The sequence below is a fragment of the Notamacropus eugenii genome, chromosome 5, assembly GCF_028372415.1.
Source record: "Notamacropus eugenii isolate mMacEug1 chromosome 5, mMacEug1.pri_v2, whole genome shotgun sequence".
Taxonomy (NCBI): domain Eukaryota; kingdom Metazoa; phylum Chordata; class Mammalia; order Diprotodontia; family Macropodidae; genus Notamacropus; species Notamacropus eugenii.
Window position 1 is genome coordinate 455626058 of NC_092876.1, and position 23776 is coordinate 455649833.

Genomic DNA, 23776 nt, shown 5'->3' on the forward strand with positions numbered 1-23776 from the left:
TGGTTAGAACGTTAACTCTTCCATATGAGCACATTAGTGTACATGCTGAAATTGGCCACACACATACATAGACACACTTGGATTGAATTTACCGAATGTATAAGTACATAACAGCCTCATAGGGTCCACGCTAAGTTCTTCTACCTTCAAACAAATGTGTTTTAGCTACGATTTGGAGAGTAAAAGGAACAACTGGAGGAATCCAGGCACAAAAATTATAGCGATCAATACAGAACCTGGAAGAAAAACTAGCACTTATCATGATGGTTTAGAAAGCTAGGTGGCCCAGTGGATAGAGCACTGAGCCTGAAGTCTGAAAGACCTGAGTTCAAATCTAGTCTCAGACTCTTACTAACTGAGGGACCCTGAGCCAACTACCACAACTGAAACATATATGTGTGTATGTATATATATATATATATATATGTATATATATATATATGTATGTATGTATATTTATATATATGCATATGTATACTTCTGTACGCTCCATCTATAAAACGGAGATAATACTAGTACCTATTTCCCAGGGTTGTTGTGGGGATCAAGTCTTAGCACAGTGCCTGGCACATAGTAAACACCGTATAAATGTTAGCTACTATCGTTGTCATTATTAGTAAGGAACCTACTCATACTTAGTCTTTTACTGCCACACTTCAATACACTTGCAATGTCACTAGTGTGGGCACTCCCACCAAAGGTGTAGATCATCCCCCCTCAGCACCTTTGCATCCTGTGTAAACCTTTCCATGTTCTCCTGGAAGTCCCTCTCCGAGTATTCATTAAACATAGCTTCCTCTAGATATTTGGACACTCTGTGGCTTGTAAGGAGTGGACAGCCTGTCCATCCACTCCTCCTTATTGCTGCATGACTGGCCCACCTCCTTTTCTGATCTTGTATTTCTCAGATGCCATCCTTTAAGTCATTCCTCTTAGGCATTCTTCACTGGTCATGTGCTGCAACCAACATCCACTAATCATGTGCCTACCTTCTGTGCATTGGGTGACCTGCAATCATAATTCTTCAGAGAGCATGGTATTCCATGTCTGTTGCCTACAAATTCCCATTGTCTCTTTGTTATACTGTAATAGTAAGTTGATTCAAAGAAATCATCCCCAGGAGATAGAAGTGATGTTTGAAGGCCATGTAACAAAATCACTACCTCAGAACGACCAGCGCATGATGGCAGATATATTAAGTGGCTATCATAGCTGCTGAATTATGGTCCAGCTCATCAATTGCATTTCAAAGTAGCATTGTGGTCCAGTGGAACACAGAAGAATCAGAAGGTATATGTTTAAGTTTCAGACTGTATAACCTTAGGCAAGGCACTTTACCTCTTGAGCCTCAGTTTCCTTAACTGCAAAATGGGGATCATAATGGCATCTAGCTCATGGAATCAAATGAGATATCTGTAAAAATTGCTTAGCACAGGCCCTGGCACATAGCAGATGCTTAAACAATTGTCCCCTTATTTATCTGTTAGGTCCCTTCAAGCTTTAGGAATCATTCAAAGAAGAAGATGGAAAGTGGGAATAAGAGGTAAGTATTTTCAAGTATACATCACCTAATTTTTAAGGTCTGATACTAATCCATGACCATAGGGACACAGAGCATATAGTCATCTACTCATGGCTTTCACCCAAAAGAACCTGATTATCTGATTATTCCCCTCTTACATTTTTCCTTTCTCTTCTTTTAGGCCAGTGACTGTCTCACTTTTTAATTAGAGGCATCTAATGAGCACAGTGAACAGAGTGCTGAGCCTGGAGTCAGGAAGACCTAAGTTCAAATCCAATCTCAGATACTTAACGAGCTGTGTGGATCACTTAATTTCTGCCTGCCTCAGTTTCCTCTACTAAAAAAGTATCATTCAACCACAGTCTGCTTCAGTTTCCTCAATTATAAAAGGGGGATTATAATAGTACCTTCCTACCAGGATCACAAGATATTATAAGGATCACAAGATATTTGTAATGTACTTAGCATGTCATTTTCCTCAAAACAATTCTCTTATTTGCTATTTTAAGCAACAGTATTCCCATCTTACAGATGAAGAAACTAAGTTAAAGTGACTTGCTCAAACTGATATAACCAGAGTCAAGAGATTGAACCTAAGAGTCAAGAATTGAACCTAAATATTTCCTGACTCCAAGTCCAGAAAACTCTTTCCATTCCATCACACTGCCTCCCAATATATATTGTATTTTTAAAATTCTGCATTTGCCATAATTTTACTTTTTATGTAAAACACCTTTTAATTTTTCACATTATATCATGAAAGTTCTATAGCAGTCTCTAAGAGTCAATTTCATCGATATTAACAACTTTTCAAACTTCCAGTCTCCCTGAAATCCTAAAAGAAATTGAGGTTGCTTTCTTTTCTCCTTTTTGCTCTATTTCTCTACCCTTCCCTATCCTTTGAAAGTTTAGTTTTATTTAGTTTTAGTATTTTATTTATTTATCCTGAAAGATTTCAAGTTTCCCTATGCTAGTCCTATCATCAGGAATTCATCAAATGTCTACATTTCTTTAAGTCTGGTTGAGAGAGTCCCCAATTTACTTTGTATGAAGACATTCAGAAGGTTGGTATAGTTATGGAATTGAAGAATGAGTCTTCTTTAAAAAATTCTCTTCAAGAGGGATGATCTGTCATCATGGCATGGAATTGGCATTGAACCATCAGATTCTGTGACACAGAATCTCCTATCTAATTATATTAGAGCGTATCTCCAGGGAATCCTTCACCTAGATAGTCAATAGCATTGGTCCATCATACATCGCTGATACACACAGCTAGCACTAGAGTTCACTGCTTCTCAGTGGCTCATTGGAGGAAACAACTTCAAAGATATAAGATTTTCATTCAAACTTTCATTCATCCAAAAAAATTTGTTAAGCACCTGTATTGTTAGAGCTAATACTGTAACAAGGACTGCAAAATATACATAAGGTCCCTGGCCTCAAAAAGCCTGTAGTCTAACAAGAAGAGAGGACATATAGATTGGTAACTATCACACTCAATAATGCGTGTGTTCGTCCTTTGTTGCCGAAGAAGACCATGTCATCAGAGAAATAATGACACAACTTGCACTTGACTTTGTTTTGAGGGAGGGAGGGCTGTGCAGGTCACCAGCCTCACTTCTCCTCCAGAGCCATCTGAATCCAGTGACCAGATATTCATCAGGATGATTCATCAGGAGATGACACAGGATGAGGCAATTGGGGTTAAGTGACTTGCCTAAGGTCACACAGTCAGTGAGTGTCAAGTGTCTGAGGTGAGATTTGAACTCAGGTCCCCCTGACTCCTGCACTGGTGCTCTGTCCACTGCACCACCTAGCTGCCCCATCACACTTAATAATACATGTTAATTAAGTGAGAGTTAGAAAACAAAGTGCTATGTAAGATCCTTACTAACTAGAGGAGATCAGAGAAAACCTCCACAGAAGAAAGGTGGATAGGAAATATAACAGGCAAAAAAAGAAGAAGTAGGGAATTCCAAACATGAAGAAAAACGTATGCAAAGGCATGGGGAGGGTAGAACACAAAGCATTATTTTTTGTGAAACAAAAATTAATACAATTTACATGGGACAGAAAAATGTGTGCAGGGTATACTGGAACCACCTCTTATCAACTCAAGAAGATTGACTGTTAAATTCTCAGTGTGAGCATTTTTACTTTGGAAATCAGCAACTGCTACAAATCAGAGCCTGATTTGTTGTTTTGTGACTTGACTTAAGAAAGTAGGAAAGAAAAATGTTAATAATGCGGATTAAATTTGAAAGTGTGTCAAGTGGGTTTTGGAGAGTCAATCAAAGAATTGATAAATATGTCAGTGCCTACTAAGTGCCAAGCACTGACTTAAGTGCTAGAGATACAAAAAGAAACAAAGGAGAGTTCCTGCCTTCAAGGAGCTTACAGGCTAGTGGGGGATATAGAATACAAATAAAGGCAAAGTAAACTATGTGTAGGATTAATTGGAAATAATTAACAGTGGGAAAGCACTGGAATTAAGAGGGGTTGGGGAAGGTTTTCTGTAGGAGAGGAGAATTTATTTGGGGCTTAAAGGAAGCCAGGGAGGTCAGAGTAGAGGAGAGAAAGCATTCCAGGTCTGGGGAAAAGCCAGAGAGAATGACCAGAGCAGAGAGATGGAGTGACTTATTCATGAAAGAGCCAGTTGTTAAACATTTACCAGCTATACCACTTGTGGAGGGGAACTATATAAGACTATAATAGTAGTGTGGTACTAATTCTAGAGTGTCTAGAATGTCAAGAAAAGTTTGGGGCTTTTTCAGTAAGCAATAAGGAGCCACAGAAAATTTTGAGCAGATCTGTGAGTAACAAAAAATCTATAAAAAGATTATTGAGGGAAAGAAAATCATGGAAAAGGGAAGACCTATTAGGAAGTTTTCATAGTATAAGAGGATGTTGATGAAGGTCTGTACTAGTTTGGAGTCAATGAGAATAGGAAGAAGAATCCTGGAGATGGTGATAGCTCCTACTTAAAAAGGTTAACATGGGATCTTTAGCTCAGGAAGGACTTTTTTACATTGTGAAAGGATAATATCCACTAAGGCTTCAGAACTTAGAAACATATGAATGTGAATACAGCACGAATTCTTTTAGATCTAGACCAAAGACATAATTGCACAAATAAGCTCTTCAGCAAAAAGTTCCAAACCAGACAAAGCAATTCTGGAAGAAAAACATAGTTAATATCCCAAAAATATAAAATAGCTGGATAGTTCCCCAAGACTCTTGAACTTCAGTGGTTCAAATCCAACTTGACCTTCTCTCTTCCATGACTTTTGAATTGTACAGGGTGTTCTAGAATTCTCTTGAAAATAGTTACCCAAGGACATGTCTCTTCTTTTCTTAATGGGAAAACTCTTAATCATTTCCTATTAGGAGAGCAAGACAACCATGATAATATTAATGAAGATTTTATTGGACTGTTGGAAGAAGGTAGGATATTTTTAGATAGAAGCTGATGACAGGAAAGCTCTAGGGATTTGGGAGCATACCTAAGGTGTCATTGGAGCAAAGAGTCAGAATAATGGGCTTTTTTTCTGCTGCTGCCTTCTTTTCTGATCTCAGAAAAGTGTGGTGAAGCATAGGAAAACAATGCTTTTAGAAAACATTTCTGGCCATAAAGACCATGAAATGACAAGGTTTAGATGCAGAATGTGATGCTTATCTTTGAATCTTTAAAGAACTATCACAAAGAAAGGGAAGTAGAGTTATTCTGCATCTCTCCCCAGGGGGAGAACTAGGACCAATATGTAGACATCACAAGGAGATGCACTATAAGTATAGAGGAGGCAGAATGGACCTTTGGAAGTCCTCCAAAGAAATGGTGACTCATTCCTTGGGCTTTGATGGGGAAAGGGGGATGAAAATCTCCCATTTACTTCTGTGGACTCCATTACCTCTCCCTACTTGGAGTATGGCCTCAGTTAGGTGTTTTCACCTGGGACCTTTGAGCAGATTTCTATCTTTTCTGTGTTTCTTCTTTCATAATCTTAGATGAATTAGTATCTCAAGAAACTTTTGAGTTTAATAGGTGTTCAATGGTTCTAGTCAATGAGTGTGAGAAAAGGTAGCCCTCTCTCACTGGAGGCCAACCTCCCCAGAATTAAATCTGGCCAAGCCATATGGGTGGGAGTATGATGGGGAGACACAGGTACCCTAGCCCCTGTGGGCTCAGCAGTAGTGCTAGATAAGAAAGAACTTATCAATTAGGGCATCCAAAAAAAATGGAACAGATTATCTTATGAAGACTGAGGTCCCTATGACTCAAGCTAGCATGATGTTACATACAGTATATGTCTGGAGTATTTAGTAAATGTTTCTTTAATTGATTTAAATGTTGTAGTAGTGGTATACACATTGATTAGATGGTTTGATTAAACAGTCTCTAAGTTCACTTCTAATTCTAAAGTTCCATTATCTCTCATTACTAGAACTGAGGTGACCCATATGTGCTGATGATCCAACGTTGGATTTTTATGATCCATTGAAAACTCACTTAAAATAAATTGCAATACATGAATAGAGGGGAATGTTACTGTGGTGGAAAAAAAATAATGAATTTGAAGAATACAGAGAAATATGGTAAAACTAATATGAACTGATACAAGTGAAATAAAGAGAATCTGGAGAGGAATCCACAGTGACTATAGCAAGGCAAATGGGAAAAAAAACCAAAAAGAACAAAAAACTGAAAGCTGTATAATTATATTCAAACTTGACCTTGAGGAAGAGAGGTGAGGGTGAGGTGAGTGAGCTATGCGTATAGAATAATGTATATACTATAAGACTTAACCGATGAATTGCTAATTAATTTGTGAAGTTATGAAATGGGGCAGGCACACATGGTTCTTTGAGTACTCACTGGGAAAGGCCACAGTGGCAGTGGGAAGTAAGGTGGCAAATACACTTTCAAAAGATACAGAGAATGTGATGCCTAGAGAGTGAAGGGAAAATGGGCACAGAAAGTTCAGAGACAAGCAGTGAAAGGGATACAGAGGCAGATAGTGTGGAGATGGGGATAGAAAGGTGGAGGAAGGCAAGCAAGCATGAGATAGAGGATGGGGAAGGGGGGTAGCATGGACAAAGATGGAGATCAAAGAATGCTCAGGAGGAAAGAGTTTGGATCTCATTTTTATATTTTGGTGGGGAACATACTTTTATCTGTGCCATCTTGGGGTTCATTCATTAATATATCCAAATCTTCTGAATCTTTAAAATTAACATATCTTTATCATCTCAACGTTATCAGCACCATTTGGAGTTCTGCTGGTGTTCTGGAACTTGTCAGAGACTTACAAATCAGGACCCAAAGGTCCCAACAACAAAGCCAAGATGGCAGCCCCTGATTCAGCATATATCGCCAGGATGTGATTTTTAGTTATTATGTGATATAATTTATAAATTAGGCTCCTTTGAACTTTGGGACAATTTGTATGTGACTTCCAGGTTTCCCTCTGCAATCCTACTTCAGGCTACTACTACTTTACAAAGGCTCCTATAAATTTACTATACTAACTAGAAGAGGGTAAAGGGTGGCCAGGAGGACCACAGCAAGATACAATTTTAACACAATTGATGAATCAGTTTTACTGAACTCCTTCCCCTCCCCCTACCCTTTTTCCTTCTGTTGCTAGGGATGGCTCTCTGATTGGGAAGCCTTGAGAGTTACAATGAAATGAAAACAGCTTAAGATAAGGAATTTCAATAAAAATTTTAAGTTTCACAACAACAAAAGAGAAAGATGCAGCACTTTCAAAAATAAACAATCTAGGCTAATAAAATCTGACTAACAATGATACATTGTGTGAAGAAAAATAAATAGTTCAGCCCCAAGGGTCCGACAGAGCATGACAACTTTCCAAGATGGTGCCACAGGATGATTCTTTCTTCCCACAAGAAAACATGCTAAGCATCCACCATGGACTTCTCTAAACAAGCATGAAAGAAACTCGCCATACCTTCAATATGTGTCTGTTGGATTCTCTGTCGTCAGGTGACACGTACAAACGGATGAACACGGAGTTGCTGTATTGTCCACGGAACACCGCAAGGGTCTGAAGGAGGCTGAACTTCCTTTCTGACCACAGGCCTTCCGGACCAATGTTAGATTCTAACACAGGCCAGCGGAAAGGGGAATGTCTCAATATGTGTAACAGTGGCTTAGCATCAGCTTTCTCTATTGCCCCTGAAAGCAAAAGAAGGTACGAAGAAACAAAGCCAAAGTTGCTGATTTGTTCCCTTAAGAGGAAAAGCACTAAGTATTTGACTTTAACCCATTTACTAGCAGGGCTCTAGAACCTAGAACCCTAGACAAGATCTCAGAAAAGTTCTAGCTAGAAAAATGCTTATTACTTCAGGAGAAGAATAGGTTCTCACTTGTACTTAATGTATTCATAATTCACATCATTTATGCCAAGAAAGAGACTTGGGAAAAGTGTCTCTCTTAAAGAATACCCCAGTTCTCCAATACTCTAAAGTATCTCTTCAATGTAGGTATTCCCTTCAATAGTGCAGATTGCAATCCATCTGCACCTGACCATTCTGAGGAGCTCACCCCTCTCTGTGTGGTCCAAAAGGTTTACTACAATGGAACAAGGGAATAAATTAGAATAGGGGACAGCTCCTAAAAGTAAAAGACTTTTTTTTCACTTCCTAAAATATTCAGGACTATATAATGATCTTTAACAAAATAAAATGCTGGATCACACCAGGAGACAGTACTACACTCTAATAAGAAACAAATGGTTTTCATATAGTAGTGGAATTAATTTTTCTTTAAAAGTTTGGTAGAATTTATTTGTGAATCGATCAGGTCCTAAGGATTTTTTCTTAGAGAGCTCATTTATGGCTTGTTCAATTGTTTCTACTCTCTCACTCATTCTAACATAGAATTATTTAAGTATCCTATATCCTCTTCTGTTAATCCAAACAATTTATATTTTTGTAAATATTCATCCATTTCATATAGATTGCTAGATGTATTGTATATTATTAGACAAAATAGCTCTTAATAATCTAGTTTAATTTTATTGTCATTGGTGATGAATTCACCCTTTTCATTTTTATACTGATAATTTTGTGGTTTTTCTTTTCTTTTTTTAAAAATTAAACTAACCAATGGTTTAGCTATTTTATTAGTTTTTTTTAATATAAAAGCAACTCCTAGTTTTATTTATTCATCAATGGTTCTCTTACTTTCCATTTTATTAATCTTTCCTTTGATTTTCAAGATTTCCAATTTGGTGTTTAATTGGGGATTTTAAATTTGTTCTTTTTTTGGCTTTTTAGTTGCATGTCCAATTTCATCGATCTGCTCATTTTCTACTTTATTGATGTCAGCATTTAGAGATACTAACTTTCCCCTAAGTACTGTTTGGCTGTGTCCCATAGATTTTAGTTTGTTGTCTCCTTGACATTCTCTTTAATGAAATTATTGATTCTTTCTAGGATTTGTTCTTCGACCCATTCATTCTTTAGGATTAGACTATTTAGTTTCCAATTAATTTTTAATCTATATTTCCACAGACTTTTATTAGTGTCATTTTTATAGTGTTATAGCTTTTAAAAGATGTATTTAATAATTCTGCTTTTCTGCATTTGGTTGCAAGGTTTTTATGCCTTAATATATAATCAATTTTTGTGAAGGTGCCATGGACATCTGAAAAAAAGGTATATTCCTTTCTCTTTTCATTCAATTTTCTCAAAAGGTCTGTCATATCTAACTTCTCTAAAACCTTTTAATCTCCTTATTTATTTTTTGCTTATTCTATAGTTAGGTTTATATAGTTCTGAGAGAGGTCTCCCACTAATATAGTTTTACTATCTATTTCCTGCTGTAACTCATTTAACTTTTCCTTTACAAATCTGGATGCTATGCCATTTTATGCAGATAGATAGATACATAGATAGATATAGATATAGATATTAAGTATTGATATTAGTTCATTGTCTATGGTACCTTTTAGCAAAATGTAGTTTCCCTGCTTATGTCTTTAATTAGGTCTGATTTTACTTTTGCTTATTCTGAAATCATGATTGCTACTCCTGGTTTTTTGTTGTTTTTTGTTTGTTTTTATATTGGTTAAAGTATAATAGATTCTGCTTCATTTTACTTTTTACTCTGTGTGTGTTTGTCTCTATTTCAAGCATGTTTCTTGTAAAGATCCCATTATTAGATTTTTAATTTTTAACTAAATTTTTCATTTTTAATTCAAATTTAATTTAAATTTTATTTAATACTATCTAATTAATTAATTGAATTTTAATAATTTCATTTAATTTTAAAATTTAAAAGAATTTTAATTTTTAATTCATTCTGCTATCCATTTCCTTTTTATGGGTGAGTTCATTCCATTAACATCCACAGTTATGAATATTATGTATTTCCCTCCCTTCTATTTTTTCCCCATTTATACTTTTATCTGTCTTTTTATCCTGTCCCTCCTCAAAAGTCTGCTTTACTTTTGACAACTGCCTCCTTTAATCCACCTATGCTTTTTTTCTCTTCCTACTTCCCTGTTGTTATAAGATAGATTTGTATACCCAGTGGAGTGTGTATGTCATTCCTTCTTTGAGCCAATTCCAAGGAGAGTAAGGTTCAAACATTGTCTGTCACCATTCCCCTATCTTCCCCTCCACTCTGAAAGATCTTCCTTTCATGCCTCTTTTTTGTGAGATAATTTTCCCCACTCTACCTCTCCCTTCCCCCTTCTCCCAGTGCATCCATCTCTCTCACTCATTAATTTTTTAAATCATCCCATCATAGTCAACTCATACCCATGCCCTCTGTCTATGTATACTTAATCCTTTTAATTGTCCTAATTATGAGAAATTTTTAGGAGTTACAAGTATCCTTATCCCATATAGGAATGTAAACAGTTTAGCCTTTTTGAATCCCTTATGACTTCTCTTTCCTGTTTACTTTTTATGCTTCTCTTGTGTCCTTTTCTGAAAGTCAAATTTTCTATTCAGCTTTGATTTTAAAAAGGACAAATTTGTCCCTTTCATCAGGAATGTTTGAAAGTCTTTTATTTTGTTGAATATCCTTTCTTCCCCTGAAGGATTATACTCAGTTTTGCTGGGTAGGTGATTTTTAGTCGTAATCCTAGCTCCTTTATCCTCCAGAATATCATACTTTAAACTCGCTGCTTCTTCAATGTAAATAAATGTTATGTTATCCTGACTGTGGCTTCACAATATTTAAATTTTTTCTTTCTGGTTGCTTGTAATATTTTCTCCCTTACCTGGGAGCTCTGGAATTTGGCTATAATATTCCTGGGAGTTCTGATTTGGAGATCTCTTTCAGGAGGTGATCAGCAAATTCTTTCCATTTATATTTTATTCTCTGGTTCTAGGAAATCAAAGCAATTTTTCTTGATAATGTATTGAAAGATGATGTGTAAGCTCCTTTCTTTAATTGTGGTTTTCAGATAGTCCAATAATATTCAAGTCATCTCTCTTGGATCTATTTTCTAGATCAGTTGTTTCACATTTTCTTCTATTTTTTTCCCTCTTTTGATTTTGTTTGTTTCTTGATATCTTCTGGAGACATTTGCTTCCATTTGCCGAATTCTAATTTTTAAGAATTTATTTTCTTCAGTGAGTTTTTTTATTTGTTTTTTTTTTTCCCCATTTGGCCAATTCTGCTTTTTAGGAGGTCAAATCTGTTTTTAAGGTGTTATTTTCTTCAATATTTTTTGGTTTTGCCTTTTACAAAGTTGTTGACTCTCTTTTCATAATTTTCTTGCATCACTCTCATTTCTTTTCCCCAGTTTTCCTCTGTCTCTTGTTTTTGATTTTTTTTTAAGCAGTTGTGAGCTCTATACCTGTTTCCAATTCACATTTTTCTTTGAGGCTTTGCTTGTAGCTATGTTGACATCATTGTCTTTTTCTGAGTTTGTGTTCTTGATCTTCCCTATCACTATAGTAACATTTTTATGATCAAGTTATTTTTTTTGTTTGTTTCTTTGCTCATTTTTCCAGTCTGTTTTTTGACATTTAACTTTATGTTAAAGTTGGGCTCTGCTCCTGCGTGGAGGGAGCACCATCGCAAGTTTCAGGTTTTTTGTGCTACTTTTTTCAGAGCTAGTTTTGGAGGTCTTTACATTTTGATGCTCCCAAGGTGATATTCTCTAAGATGTGGTATGGTCTGTCCTTTGGTCTTTATCAGGAAAGAGCCTTGCTCTCTTGCAGCCACAAGCAGTAGTGCTCCTTTTTGCATTAGAACTGAAACCAGGGTCCCTGCTCCCTTGTGAGCAAACCACAAGCATTGTTCTCTGTCCTGGAATTGTGACCAGAACCTCTGTTCTCGTGAGGCAACAAGCACTACTGCTCCTCGTAACCCTAGAACTATCACCCAAAACTTGTTTGGGTAATGCAATAGGGTCCCGAACCCAGTACCAACAATAGATCCCCTGTAATTTCTATCTGACCAGTTGTCTGACCCCCTTACAGTTTGTGGGCTGAGAGGTCCCAAAGCTATTGCTGTCACTTATACAACTGCCTCCAAGGCTTACTGCTGGCATTGCCATGCATGGCCTGTGATGTGCTGAGGGCCTGACTACCACCCTGATGTGACAAACCTTTCCACCTTTCCTGACAACCTTCTAAGTTATCTTGGGATGGAAAATTGTTTCACTCTGACCTTTTATTGGTCCTTCAACTCCAGGATTCAATTTGAAACATTATTTTAAAGTTTTCTGGAGGAGAATTTGGGAGAGTTCAAGTGAGTTCTTGCCTCTACTCTATCATCTTGGCTCCACCACCTGCTGAATTTCTAATATCCTAGTTTATACTCAAAGAATACTTTAGTTCTCTTATAATGTAGTTCACATAATCCTAAATATTCTCTGCATCACCCTTACAACTTGATATTGGCTGTGGTAGGTTGTTTCCAAATTTAATTTTTGGTAGTTGGCAATAGCTTTAAACTTAAATGATACTTTTCAAGATGTACAGAATTAAAAAAAAAATATGACTTGTAAATGCTCACTGGATTTTGAAACTAAGCCAGGATACTCACTCTCATTCATGCAAGATGAATAAAGAATTTTGGCCTTCTGTATGGCTTCAGTGTCCCTTCTTTTGCTTATCGATTTCTCCAGAAGTGCTGTGAAGTAGAAAAAAAAATATTAAGTGCCCACCTATGGAGGTTATTATGCTGGATGCCACATAATTCAAAGGTCACAGTGATGATACCTTAAGTATAGAAATTTAACATTGCAGAACAGACAATGAATACAAAGAAAGACAAAGGCAGACAAAGATTGGGCAGAGGTGGGGGGAAGTGAGGGATGAAGGGAAGCCTCATAAACAAAGCATGTCCTCAGCAAATTCTTCAGGAAAAAAAACAAACATTTTCTGGGCTTCTGTTTCCAAGTTCAAAGTTAATGAAAATCTTGGGTGCCAGTTGAATCTAACTCTAAACTAGAATGTTTATGTCCTCCACCAACAACAGAAAAGTGAAGAATTTATTTGCTCAAATAAAAATTTAAAAATGAAAAGCACAGTCTGACTTATGTCTCTCTGCCCACGTTTTCCCACTTGAATACCATACCTAGCTCAATTATATGATGAGAAATGACATAGTGGAAAAAGTGTTTGTATCTGTAGTCAGAGGGCCTCAGTTCACATTTTAACTCTGCCAAGGACAATCTCTTAATTCTCAAATCTGAAAGTCTTCTTTTGATTCTTATCCTTCTCTATCTTCAGCATATGACATGTTAAATAATCTCCTTCTGGATACATCTCCTCTGAGTTTTACCAGCATCATTCTCTTTTGGTGAGCCTCTCACCTTTTTTCTCAGTCTCCTTTATCATCTTGCTGTCCACATCGCATCCCCTAACTTTGAGTTTTTCCTAAAATTTTGTCCTAAGTCCTCTACATTTCCTCTCAATGACTTCATCTACTCCCACAGATTAATTACCAGCTCTATGCCAATGACTTTCTATGCACCCAGTCCCAGTCTCTTCCCTGACCTGTGCTCTAACTATCCATTGGATATTTCAGACTTGATGTCCCAGAGATAAAGTAATCTCAACATATCTAAAACTAAGTTCAATATCTTTCTCCTATTTCAAACTTCCCTATTTCTATCAAAGGCACCATTTTGTATCAACAGCATCTATATGTGACCTATAGTGGGGGGGAATTAATAAATGTTTATTAATTAATCGAAGAGTATTGATTCAAACTTTGGTTGTATAACTTGCATCCCTCTTTAAGTAAATGCCATTTTATATTGACATATTTTAAATTCTGGATCATGGGAAGAAGTTCAAAGGAAAATGGAAGCTTTTGATCAGTTGCTAAATAGATGGTGAATCCTAGCAAGTTCTAGGCAGCAGTGAGAAGCTACATACATATTATTCAGACACTTACATTAGTTGAATGAATTACCCAGGTCACTTCACTATGTATATGACAGAGGTAGAACCCAAAGCCAGACCTTCTGGTCTAGCTACTACTCATAATCTCTTCAACAGAAAACCCAATTCTTCATCCAAAGACCTTCCCAAACTGTCTGGTATTAAACTACTTTATATGTATTTATTCAGCTTACATGTTCATGCATGATAACAAATATGTGGTGTGTACATATATATACATATATATGTGTGTCTATAATGGATAATATACATGTACGCATACATGTGTACAACAAATGTGTGTTACACATATGTATATTGTATGTGCATATCCCTTCCCTAATCCACTCTTCACTTATGTCTGTAGCATGCAGAATATTTGTAATACCTGAGCAATATCCAACATCTAAACGAATTTGGGAATATCTACCTGCACATGTTTTTCCATGACAATTTAAGAACTATAACATGTAGACTATAATATATGTATGTGTTTGTATGTATATGTACCTGTATATCTAGATATAGACACTTCTTGTCTTCTTCATTAGAATGTAAGGTCTTTGAAAGCAGGAATTGTTTCATTTTTTCATACTTGTATCCCCCAAGCCTAGCATAGCGCCTAACACATGGTAGGTGCTTAATAAGTACTTGTTAATTGATCTGTTGAACCACGTGTAAATATATCTGGAACACAGGACTTGTTTGGTCATAAAAAGAAGTTAGAAAGCTTATCTAACTTGCCTTAAAATTGACCTGCTTTAAAATTGCCTTAAAATTCATATATTAAAGGACTGTTTAAGATGTAGCTCCATAAACAAGATGGCTGGCATGAAGCTATTCTGAAGCTACTTTCCAAACGAACCCCTAATTTAAAAGCACTGATGTATTTTAAAGAGAATAAACTAATTAGCCTTTCAGTTCTTTTATGAACTAGGGAAACTTGGACTCAGAAAAAAATGCTTTAAATGCACTTAAAAGTAGCAGTCTGCCATAATAACTGTGAGATGATTCCCAATTTTACCGAGGAATCATAGCAATTTCCATGTCTAACTACAGAGAAACTCTGTTTTAAAGGATACTGCCTATCAATTTGAAAACAACCTTGTCTCCTACAAAACCAGAGTATAACAAATGTTCCTACTGTACCCTGGCTAGCTGTGAGACTAACTGTACAAAGGGAATCAGATTAATAAACAATTACATATTCTCTGAGGAGCATCCTACCCTTAATCTAGAAATCGTGCCTTTCAAAAATCTGTAGCCAAGAGCCTGTCTTGCTGCACAAACATCTAAGTAATAGAAATGCACAGAGAGTTTTAAAAATAAGAAGGGGAAAGAGGAGAGGGAAGGGCACTGAATTGATTTCATTCATTATTTCTTTCTTGGGGGTTATCACACAGCAATAAAACTAACACACACCCCCCAAAATAAAGGAGGTGAAGGGAATGATAAAAAAAATAAGATAAAATTGTTGCCACATAAAATTCTGTTCAAATCCCTTCAAATGTCTTTTCACTCTACTGCTTCAATGCAAGTGAGATGAACCTGCTGCCATCTTTAAATTGTTAGGGAAAGGAGATATTCCCAGTTTCATTTCGGTATTTGATAATGTTCAGGTATTGTAAATATTCCTCATGCTACATACATCAGTGAGAAGAGGGGCAGAGAGGGGAGAGAGAAGCCAGGGATTAAGGAAAATTTAAAATAATATGTATTTACATAGGTGTGTACCCAAGGTAAGCTGTATATATGGGGGGCTAGGGAGGGGAAGAAAGGGGGAGAAGGCATGAAGATGATAAATAGTTCCATCCCAACACAGAAACCACACCCACATCTAATTTGTTCTAAGAAAACTGACTTTTTTTGTATTTTGCATAGGTAAAACTTTGGTGTTTTATTTAAAGCAGATTCAATCATTCTCTTCTTTCCTCCCTCCCACATCAGTCCTCCCAAATATCCCCCCTCCCCTCCTGAGAAGAAGCAGCATTTATATGCAGACCATGAGGCAGCAATCAGTGGGTAGCCACCATGTTTATGCATCTGTGAATGCGAATTAGTGAAAAGAGAGAAAGAAATCTAGCCTGGGGATTCATTAATGAATGGAAAACAAAGCCTATCCCAGGCAGCTCCTCTGGTCATGAAAGTGTCCCTAAAGCCTTCCAAGTACAGTTCTGCAGTACTGTTACCTCTCCACAAAACTTTGTTTATTCAGAGGAACTTTCAAATATCACCTACCCCCACACACACCCATTCAAGTACCTTTTATCATGTTACCACAGAAACTGAAACCTCTGATTTATTCAGCCCTCTCGGCAGAACAAAACTCAGGGTTTAAAATGTGTTCACAGTCAGGAAACTTGTGCATTATAAATGTAAGCTTCAAACACCCACTATCCATACCTAGAGAAAAATCATTTAAAAACAAAACACAAACAGCCCAAAGCAGCCCCATAGGCAGCCCTGTGACAAATAAACCTAGTCTGCTCTTTTCATTACCTTTCTCTTACCCTCTCCTAATGCCAGAAAAACAACAGCATTTATTAAGTGTCTACTATATGCTAGCGGGGGACCTAGGTGGCTCAGTGGATAGAGCGCCAGGTCTGGAGTCAGGAAGACTCATCTTTCTGAGTTCAAATCTATCCTCAGATACTAGCTGTGTGACCCTGGGCAAGTGACTTAATCCCGTTTGCCTCAGTTTTCTCATTTGTAAAATGAGTTGGAGAAGGAAATGGCAAACAATTCTAGTACCTTTGCCAAGAAAATTCCAAAGAGGGTCATGAAGAGTCTGACATGACTGAACACTAAAACTTTAAGCTGTGAGAAGATTCTGGAGAATCCTAAGAGATCTGTACCATGACCCCTACCCAGTTCCTATTTTACAGATGCAAAATCTGAGGCTAGGTGAATTCTATTAGCCAAGGACATACAGGAAATAAGCATCAGAGCTAAAATTCATCCTTGGTCCTCTGACTCCATATCCAGTGCTCTTTTCACTGCATCAAGGTTAAGCTACATCTCCTGCCCTCAAATAGCTTAGGAGTTACAAAACAGTGGTCCTCAATCCGCAAACTGAGAAAGTTGCATTAGCTATAATAACAATAGCTAGAATTTATATAGCACGCTAAGATTTACAAAGCATTTTACATATGTAGCCTCATTTAATCCTCACAATCAAGAGAGGTGCTATTATTATCCACATTTTACAGTTTAGGAAACTGAGGCTGAGAGGTTAGTTGAGTTGTCCAGGGTCACCCAGTTCGTAATTTTCTGAGACAAGCTTTTAATTCAAGCCATCCTGATTCTTTAATACCTACTATGCAAGTGTCAAACTTGAGAAATGAGAACTAGTAAACCACATATAAAGGACAACCAGGTAGTATAGTAAATAGAGGGCTGGACCTGGAGTCAGGAAGACCTAAGTTCAAATCTGGTTTCAGATTCTTACTAGCTGTGTGACCCTGGGCAAGTCACTAAACCCTCTTTGCCTCAGTTTCCTCATCTATAAAATAAGTATCTTTGACAAAAAATCCCAAAGAAGGGGTCACAAAGAGTCAGGCATGACTGAAAATGGCTAAGCAGTAACAACAGCAAACCATATTTAAGGATCCTTATGGACTTCATTTTGACTTACTCTTGAAATGTATTGGTATTTATGTTTTATTGTATTTTATTTATTTTCTTAAGCATTTCCCATATTTAATTTGACTACAGATGCCGTATGCATCCATTGGGCCATTTGTCTGCTACCTCTGCTCTATCCCATGCAGCAGCCTAGAAAGATAATGTTCTAGTGGGGTCTGAGGGTCAAGGCAAAGAGAATAAGGGAAATCTTTCTGGAGGAGATAGTGTTTGAATTAAATTTTAAACATGGGTAGGAATTCAATAAGCAAAGAAAACAGAGAATTCCATCATAGGAAAAGCATAAGCCAAGGTTAAAGGCATGAGAACATAGTGTCTGTTGGAATCAGAGAAGAGTTCAGTTGGCCAGGAGGGTAACAGTATAGTGCCTAATTATGGGGGCCTTGATTATGAAGCAGATATCTTTGAAATTTGGGAGAAAAAAAATATGAATAACCTAAGCTTCTTTGATTATTTCAAAAAATCCATGATTTCATTGTTGGGCATTGTTTCTACCAGCAGAGACTGCAGCTACTCCATGCCTTAGTAGAAATTATTTTTTAATTGCTTTGACCAAAATAATTAATCACCTACAGTGACCATCATCATCATTCTGGTATTTTTCTAGGCTGGCCCTGAGATAACAGATGCACAATTCATAATACTCACATATTTTCTTGACAGAGCTTAGGTTCCACTGATATAGCCTTTAAGAGTCTAGGTCAGAATCATATCACTAGAAAATGACTTTGGTTGAGGTATTGAGGTTGAAAAAGACCAAGTATTTCCAGCCTCCACAACAAGTAAATATCAAGAATGTGCAAGAGTTAAAACTTTTTTACTATGCCTTGGTCTTCACTCTGCTTTTCAGGGCACTTAAAACCTACCTTTAGATGGCATCATGGCTGAAGATCCACTCTAAGCTTACTATTTTTAGTCTTTGTTGATTTTCCAGACTACAGACTTCAATTGGTTTATACACTTCACATTTTATTTACTGTACTGAAAAATTTCATTTTTCTAACTCACTCAGCATGGTTATTAAACTCTTGTCGCGTCAGACCTAGAAAATCCAAATCAGTTTGCAAAGCCCGTTGTCATTCACATTAAAAATAAATAAATAAAATTCAAGTTAACTAAGTCATGCTCCATGGATTCTATAAACTTTCTGCTTTCACATGGTTTGTATGACACTTATCTTTTTAACTGCTCAGACAATCAGCCAAGCATGGGATTAACTAAGTCTGTTTGGCATACTGAAAGGACAATAAAAGATGATATTTCTCACTCTTTTGGAAAACTCATGCTTATAGATAGAGAGGCTGCTTGAATTGTTTATTTTCTTCTTTTATTTTCCATGATCCTCTTATAAATGATAACTGTGGGTACACATCAACTTGAGGGGAAAAAAATGGGCTAGGAGATGATTTGAGGACTCTCTAAATAGCTCTAAATCACCCACCCAGATTGCAAGGTACAAAATAATAACATTCTTTTTTAATGCAAAAAGTACACCCCTTCCTCTATAATTAGGTCTGTTTTGTAAAACTGCCTAGCCCTAAAGGAAAGCTTAATGGAAGGCAATTTTTTTCTGCTGTATTTATTGCTGAGTATTACACTTTAGAGAAATGAAATGAAATTTTAGTATCGCACTTTAAAAGAACATCCAAATAAATCTACCAATACAATTTTTCAACACATGAAAACTGCATCTCTTAAAATAATGTCTATCACATCTGATAATACTGTAGAAAGTCTATAACATGCAGCTAAACTTGTTTTAACCCATGCCAACTTTTCCAATAAAACCTAAGCACGTAAGAAGTATATAGATACACATCTATATCGACCTACATATCTGGTAAATAGATATAGACAAATATGACTGCTGATTGCCCACCTTGCTATTAGAACTAAAGTAGTCACAGTAGATAAAGCACCACAATAAAATATTCTTTCTGTATCTAAGTACCCAGTCGTTATCGATGTCTGAGAAAGAGTTCTGGCAGCAAACCAAGAGAAACCTATCATTTGCCTTATCAACAAACTTCTCAGCCCTATCCTTAGAAATGTTCTGTATTAATGATGTCCCATATATGCTGAGCCACAGTCAGGAGGGCATTCAATCCGATGCAACAAATGTTTGTTGAATGATTGCTGTAAGGAACACAATAAGTTCTGTAGGACATGTAATAATTAAAAATAATAATTATAGCCAGCATTCATAGAGAAGTTATGGTTTACAAAGTGTACCTTACATATTATCTCATTTGATTATCACAGCCACTGAATGAGGTAAGTACTATTATTATCCCCATTTTACAGACAAGGAAACTGAGGGTGGAGAGAGATGAAGTATCTTGGCTAGTCTTGCATAGCTTGTTAGTATGGGAGTTGGAATTTGAACTTAGGTCTCCCAACTCTAAGTCTGAAACATTTGCCACCTAGCTGCCTAGCGATGAATTAAGCCACAGATCCTGATCCTCAAGGACCTTAAAATCTAGTTGAGGTACTCAGAAGTAACACAAATAACTCTGTGATTAGTACCATTAAAATGTAAATTGTTATAGGTGGTTCAAAGGAGGAAAAGACCACATGCTATTGTGGGAGGGTAGGTAGGATAAAGGAGGAGGAAATCTGGGAAAACTTTATAGAGAAGGTGGTTTTGGATGTGGGTCTTGAAGAATTTATATTAATTCAGTAGGAAGAAATAAAGAAGGAATACATTTCAAACAAAACTCTATGTAATCTGGAGAGGATAAGGAATGGTCCAGAAATGGGAAGTAGAGTTTGACTGGAGCATAAAGTATGTGATAAATAGTGTGAGATAAGGTGCAATGGGGAGGTTGTTTATAGAGGAGTTTAGAGGCAAGAGGAAATAAGTGAAGGTTTCTAAATAAAGAAACAGGCTGCTAGGTGGTGCAGTGGAGAGAGTGCCAAGACTGGAATCAGGAAGATCTGAGTTCAAATCTGGTTTTAGACACTTCGTAGCTGTGTGACCCTGGGAAGTCACAACCCTGTTTGCCTTATCTGTAAAATGACCTGGAGAAGGAAATGGCAAATCACTCCAGTATCTTTGCCAAGAAAACCCTAAATGGGAGTCAGACACAACTAAAATGATCAAATAACAACAAATTTGAAGAGAGAGAGAGAGAGAGAGAACACTGACAGCAAGGGGAATCAGGTATGTTTCACAGAACAGATGGCATCTCAGCAGAGCCTTGAAGAAAGAAAGGGATTCTGAGAGCAAGCTGAGACATGCATTCCAGAGGAAGATCTTTAATTAAAGTATGCAATTGATGGAATGTTCAGTTTAGAGACAAGTTAGCAGTCCAGTTTGTCTGGAACTTAGAGTTCAAGAAATTGAATAATGTGAAATAAGACTAGAAAGGGAGGTGGGTGTCAGATTGTAAAGAGCCTTAAACGCAAGGCTAAAGAGTCTATATTTTATCCTAGAGGAAATGGGGAACAAATGAAATTTTGTGAGCAAGGGAGTAATACGGTCAGACTTGTGCCTGAGGAAGATTATTTTGGTCGTTGGACAGAGGTCCCAGAGACACAGTGTGTCTGCCTTGGATGTAAATATAATCTATTGTGTTTATGGTTTTTCTTAATGTGACACTGTCCTGGCATTCCTCAATAAATCCTACCTTATCATAGGGAATAATCTTTGGAATATATTAGATATTATCTTGGCTAATATTTTATTCAATATTTGTGCATCAGAATTCACTCATTGGCTAATAATTTTATTTCTCTGCCTTTTTTATTTCTGAGTTGGAGATAAATATGGGCTGTTAACCTTTTCGTATCAACCCCTTTGATGATCTGGTGAAGCCTACGAACCCCCTCTGCAGATCATGTTTTTAAACGTACAAGAAAATACAAAGGACAAAAAAGGAAACCAATTATATTAAGTTGTTGTTGTCAAACTACGTCCAACTCTTTGTGACCCCATTTGAGGCTTTCTTGGCAGAGGTACTGGAGTGGTTTGCCATTTCCTTCTTCAGCTCAACTTACAGATGAGGGAAACTGAGGCAAACAGGATTAAGTGGCTTGCCTAGTAATTGTTTGAGGCCAGGTTTGAACTCAGGAAAATGAGTCCTCCTGACTCCAGGCCTGGCACTCTATGCACTGAGCCACCTAGCCACCCAATTATGTGAAGTACAACTGTCAAAATATTTTTTTTTAGAAAAACAGGTGTGTGCCCCAAGGATTAAGAACCACAGAGCTAGAAGTCTGGTGTCTTCAGTCTCTATTTCATCAAATAATATGTATATATATATATATATAGATATAGATATAGATATAGATAGATATAGATAGATAGATAGATAGATAGATAGATAGATAGATAGATAGATAGATAGATAGATGATAGATAGATATACACATATATACGTATATATACATATATACATATATATGTATATATCATATAAGAATTAATTATTCTTTGAATGATTAATAGAATTCACTTGTAAATCCGTCTGGGCTGTTGCTTTCAAAAATACTGCAAGGAAAGATGACCACATATCCCATAAAATGATGTTTCTTGTAGCCTTTGTCAATGTGTGCCAAAACCAACTTTGCCAGCTCCATTTTTTTCCCTCTCTAAACAGGATCTCCAAGTCTTCCTTTTAACTGTAACATCTTTTGTTCTTCTGGTTTCATTTATAGCAAGAATATTAAGATTAATTAGATTGAATTCTCCTTTCTATTCAATTGCTAGATAAGGATCTCACATTTAGATTACCAACAGTTAATGTTTACAGAGAGTCTCAAAACACTGAGATTCTTGGTACCCTTTGCCCCTTTCCCACTGCTCTGCCACCATCACTGCAAAAGTAAAGGACCCATGAAAGATTAAAGAATAACTTGTATTTTTCCTTGTTTTATGGGTGGTCATGGCCACATGATTCATGACATGGTGACCATTCTGTTGGTCATGAACCTTTCCCCACTGCACAAGGTTGGATGCTCAGAAAGCAGATGTAGACAAAATACTCAGACTTACAGAAAAATAGGAAATTCACAAAAGCAAATTTCAGAAAGAGAAATTTGATAAGCCACAAAAGAACTCTAAAAATGAAAAACCATGACAACAGCCCAGATGGATTTACAAGTGAATCATTCAAAGAACAATTAATTCTTATATAACATAACTTCTTTGCAAAAAAAAAAAAAAAAGAAAGAAATAGGAGGCACCAGACTCATTCTATCTCAAGGGTTCTTAACCTAAGGTGTACAAACTTGTTTTAAAAAAATATTTTGACAATTGTATGTCATTTAATTAGTTTCCTTTGTGTATTTTAGAGTTGTAACTTGTTGGATTTCTCTTTCTGAAATTCATGTGAAGTATCTATTTTTTTTTGTTAATCTGAGTATTTTATTTGCATCTCCTTTCTAAGGACCAACCCAGGGTTGTAGGGAAAGGCTCATCAGCAATAGATTGGCCACTATAGGATGAAATCTTTGACCACAACCACTCATGAAACAAGGAAAAATAAAACCTTGCCTTCAACCTTGCATCGTCCCTTTTACTTCTTCAGTGATGGTGGCAAAGCAGTGGGAAAAGGACAGAGTGTCAAAAATCCCATAGGTTTTAATTCTGTCTAAGCATTATCTCTTTTTACTTTAAATGCCAGATTCTTGTCCAGCAACTAAGTGTACACGTTCTCGGGAGCATTCAGTCACATCAGTCTTGACAATCTTGCTATGAATGAAACCAGAAGACCAAAAAATGTACAGTTAATGGCAGACTCAGAGATCCTCTTTGGAGAGGAAAAAAAATGGAACTGGCAGAGTTGGTTTTGTCATGCATCCACAAAGGCAACAAGAAACATCATCCTATGAGACACATCTCAATATATGAATGATGGCAGGTTAAGTAAGCAGTAACATGTTTCAGAGGATAAAGAGGGAGGGCAGAAAAAGAGTACAAAGAGATCAAGCAGACCTTCCAAATGAAATCAAGATATGCTTCCACACTAAAAGGACTGCAGTGTAAAAGTGGGCAGAGAGGAAGATACTGAAAAATGTGGCAAAAGAAAGAGACCAAAGACTTGTAAAGCATATGAAAGTCATACCTATATCTCATACTGTCTTCAAAAAGTAAGTTGAAGCACGCTCACATTTTGAGCAATATCCATATATGTGTATGTATGTATGAATATGCCATACACATACATATGTAATTACAATTATAACGTCAATGAAAACAACTCTAAATGGCGCCTACTCAGATGAATC

General features: G+C 36.7%; 1 protein-coding gene across 2 annotated transcripts in view; it reads right to left on the reverse strand.

Annotated features, from left to right (window-relative positions):
- Nucleotides 1-23776, reverse strand: part of PHEX (phosphate regulating endopeptidase X-linked) — a 276100-nt gene that overhangs the window by 205868 nt on the left and 46456 nt on the right. For both annotated transcript variants that reach the window (XM_072615274.1, XM_072615275.1), the window contains 2 exons: nt 12558-12644; nt 7495-7721 (listed from right to left, as the gene is read on the reverse strand). In XM_072615274.1, coding sequence (XP_072471375.1) covers nt 7495-7721; nt 12558-12644 — 314 coding nt within the window. The remainder of the gene's footprint in view (nt 1-7494; nt 7722-12557; nt 12645-23776) is intronic.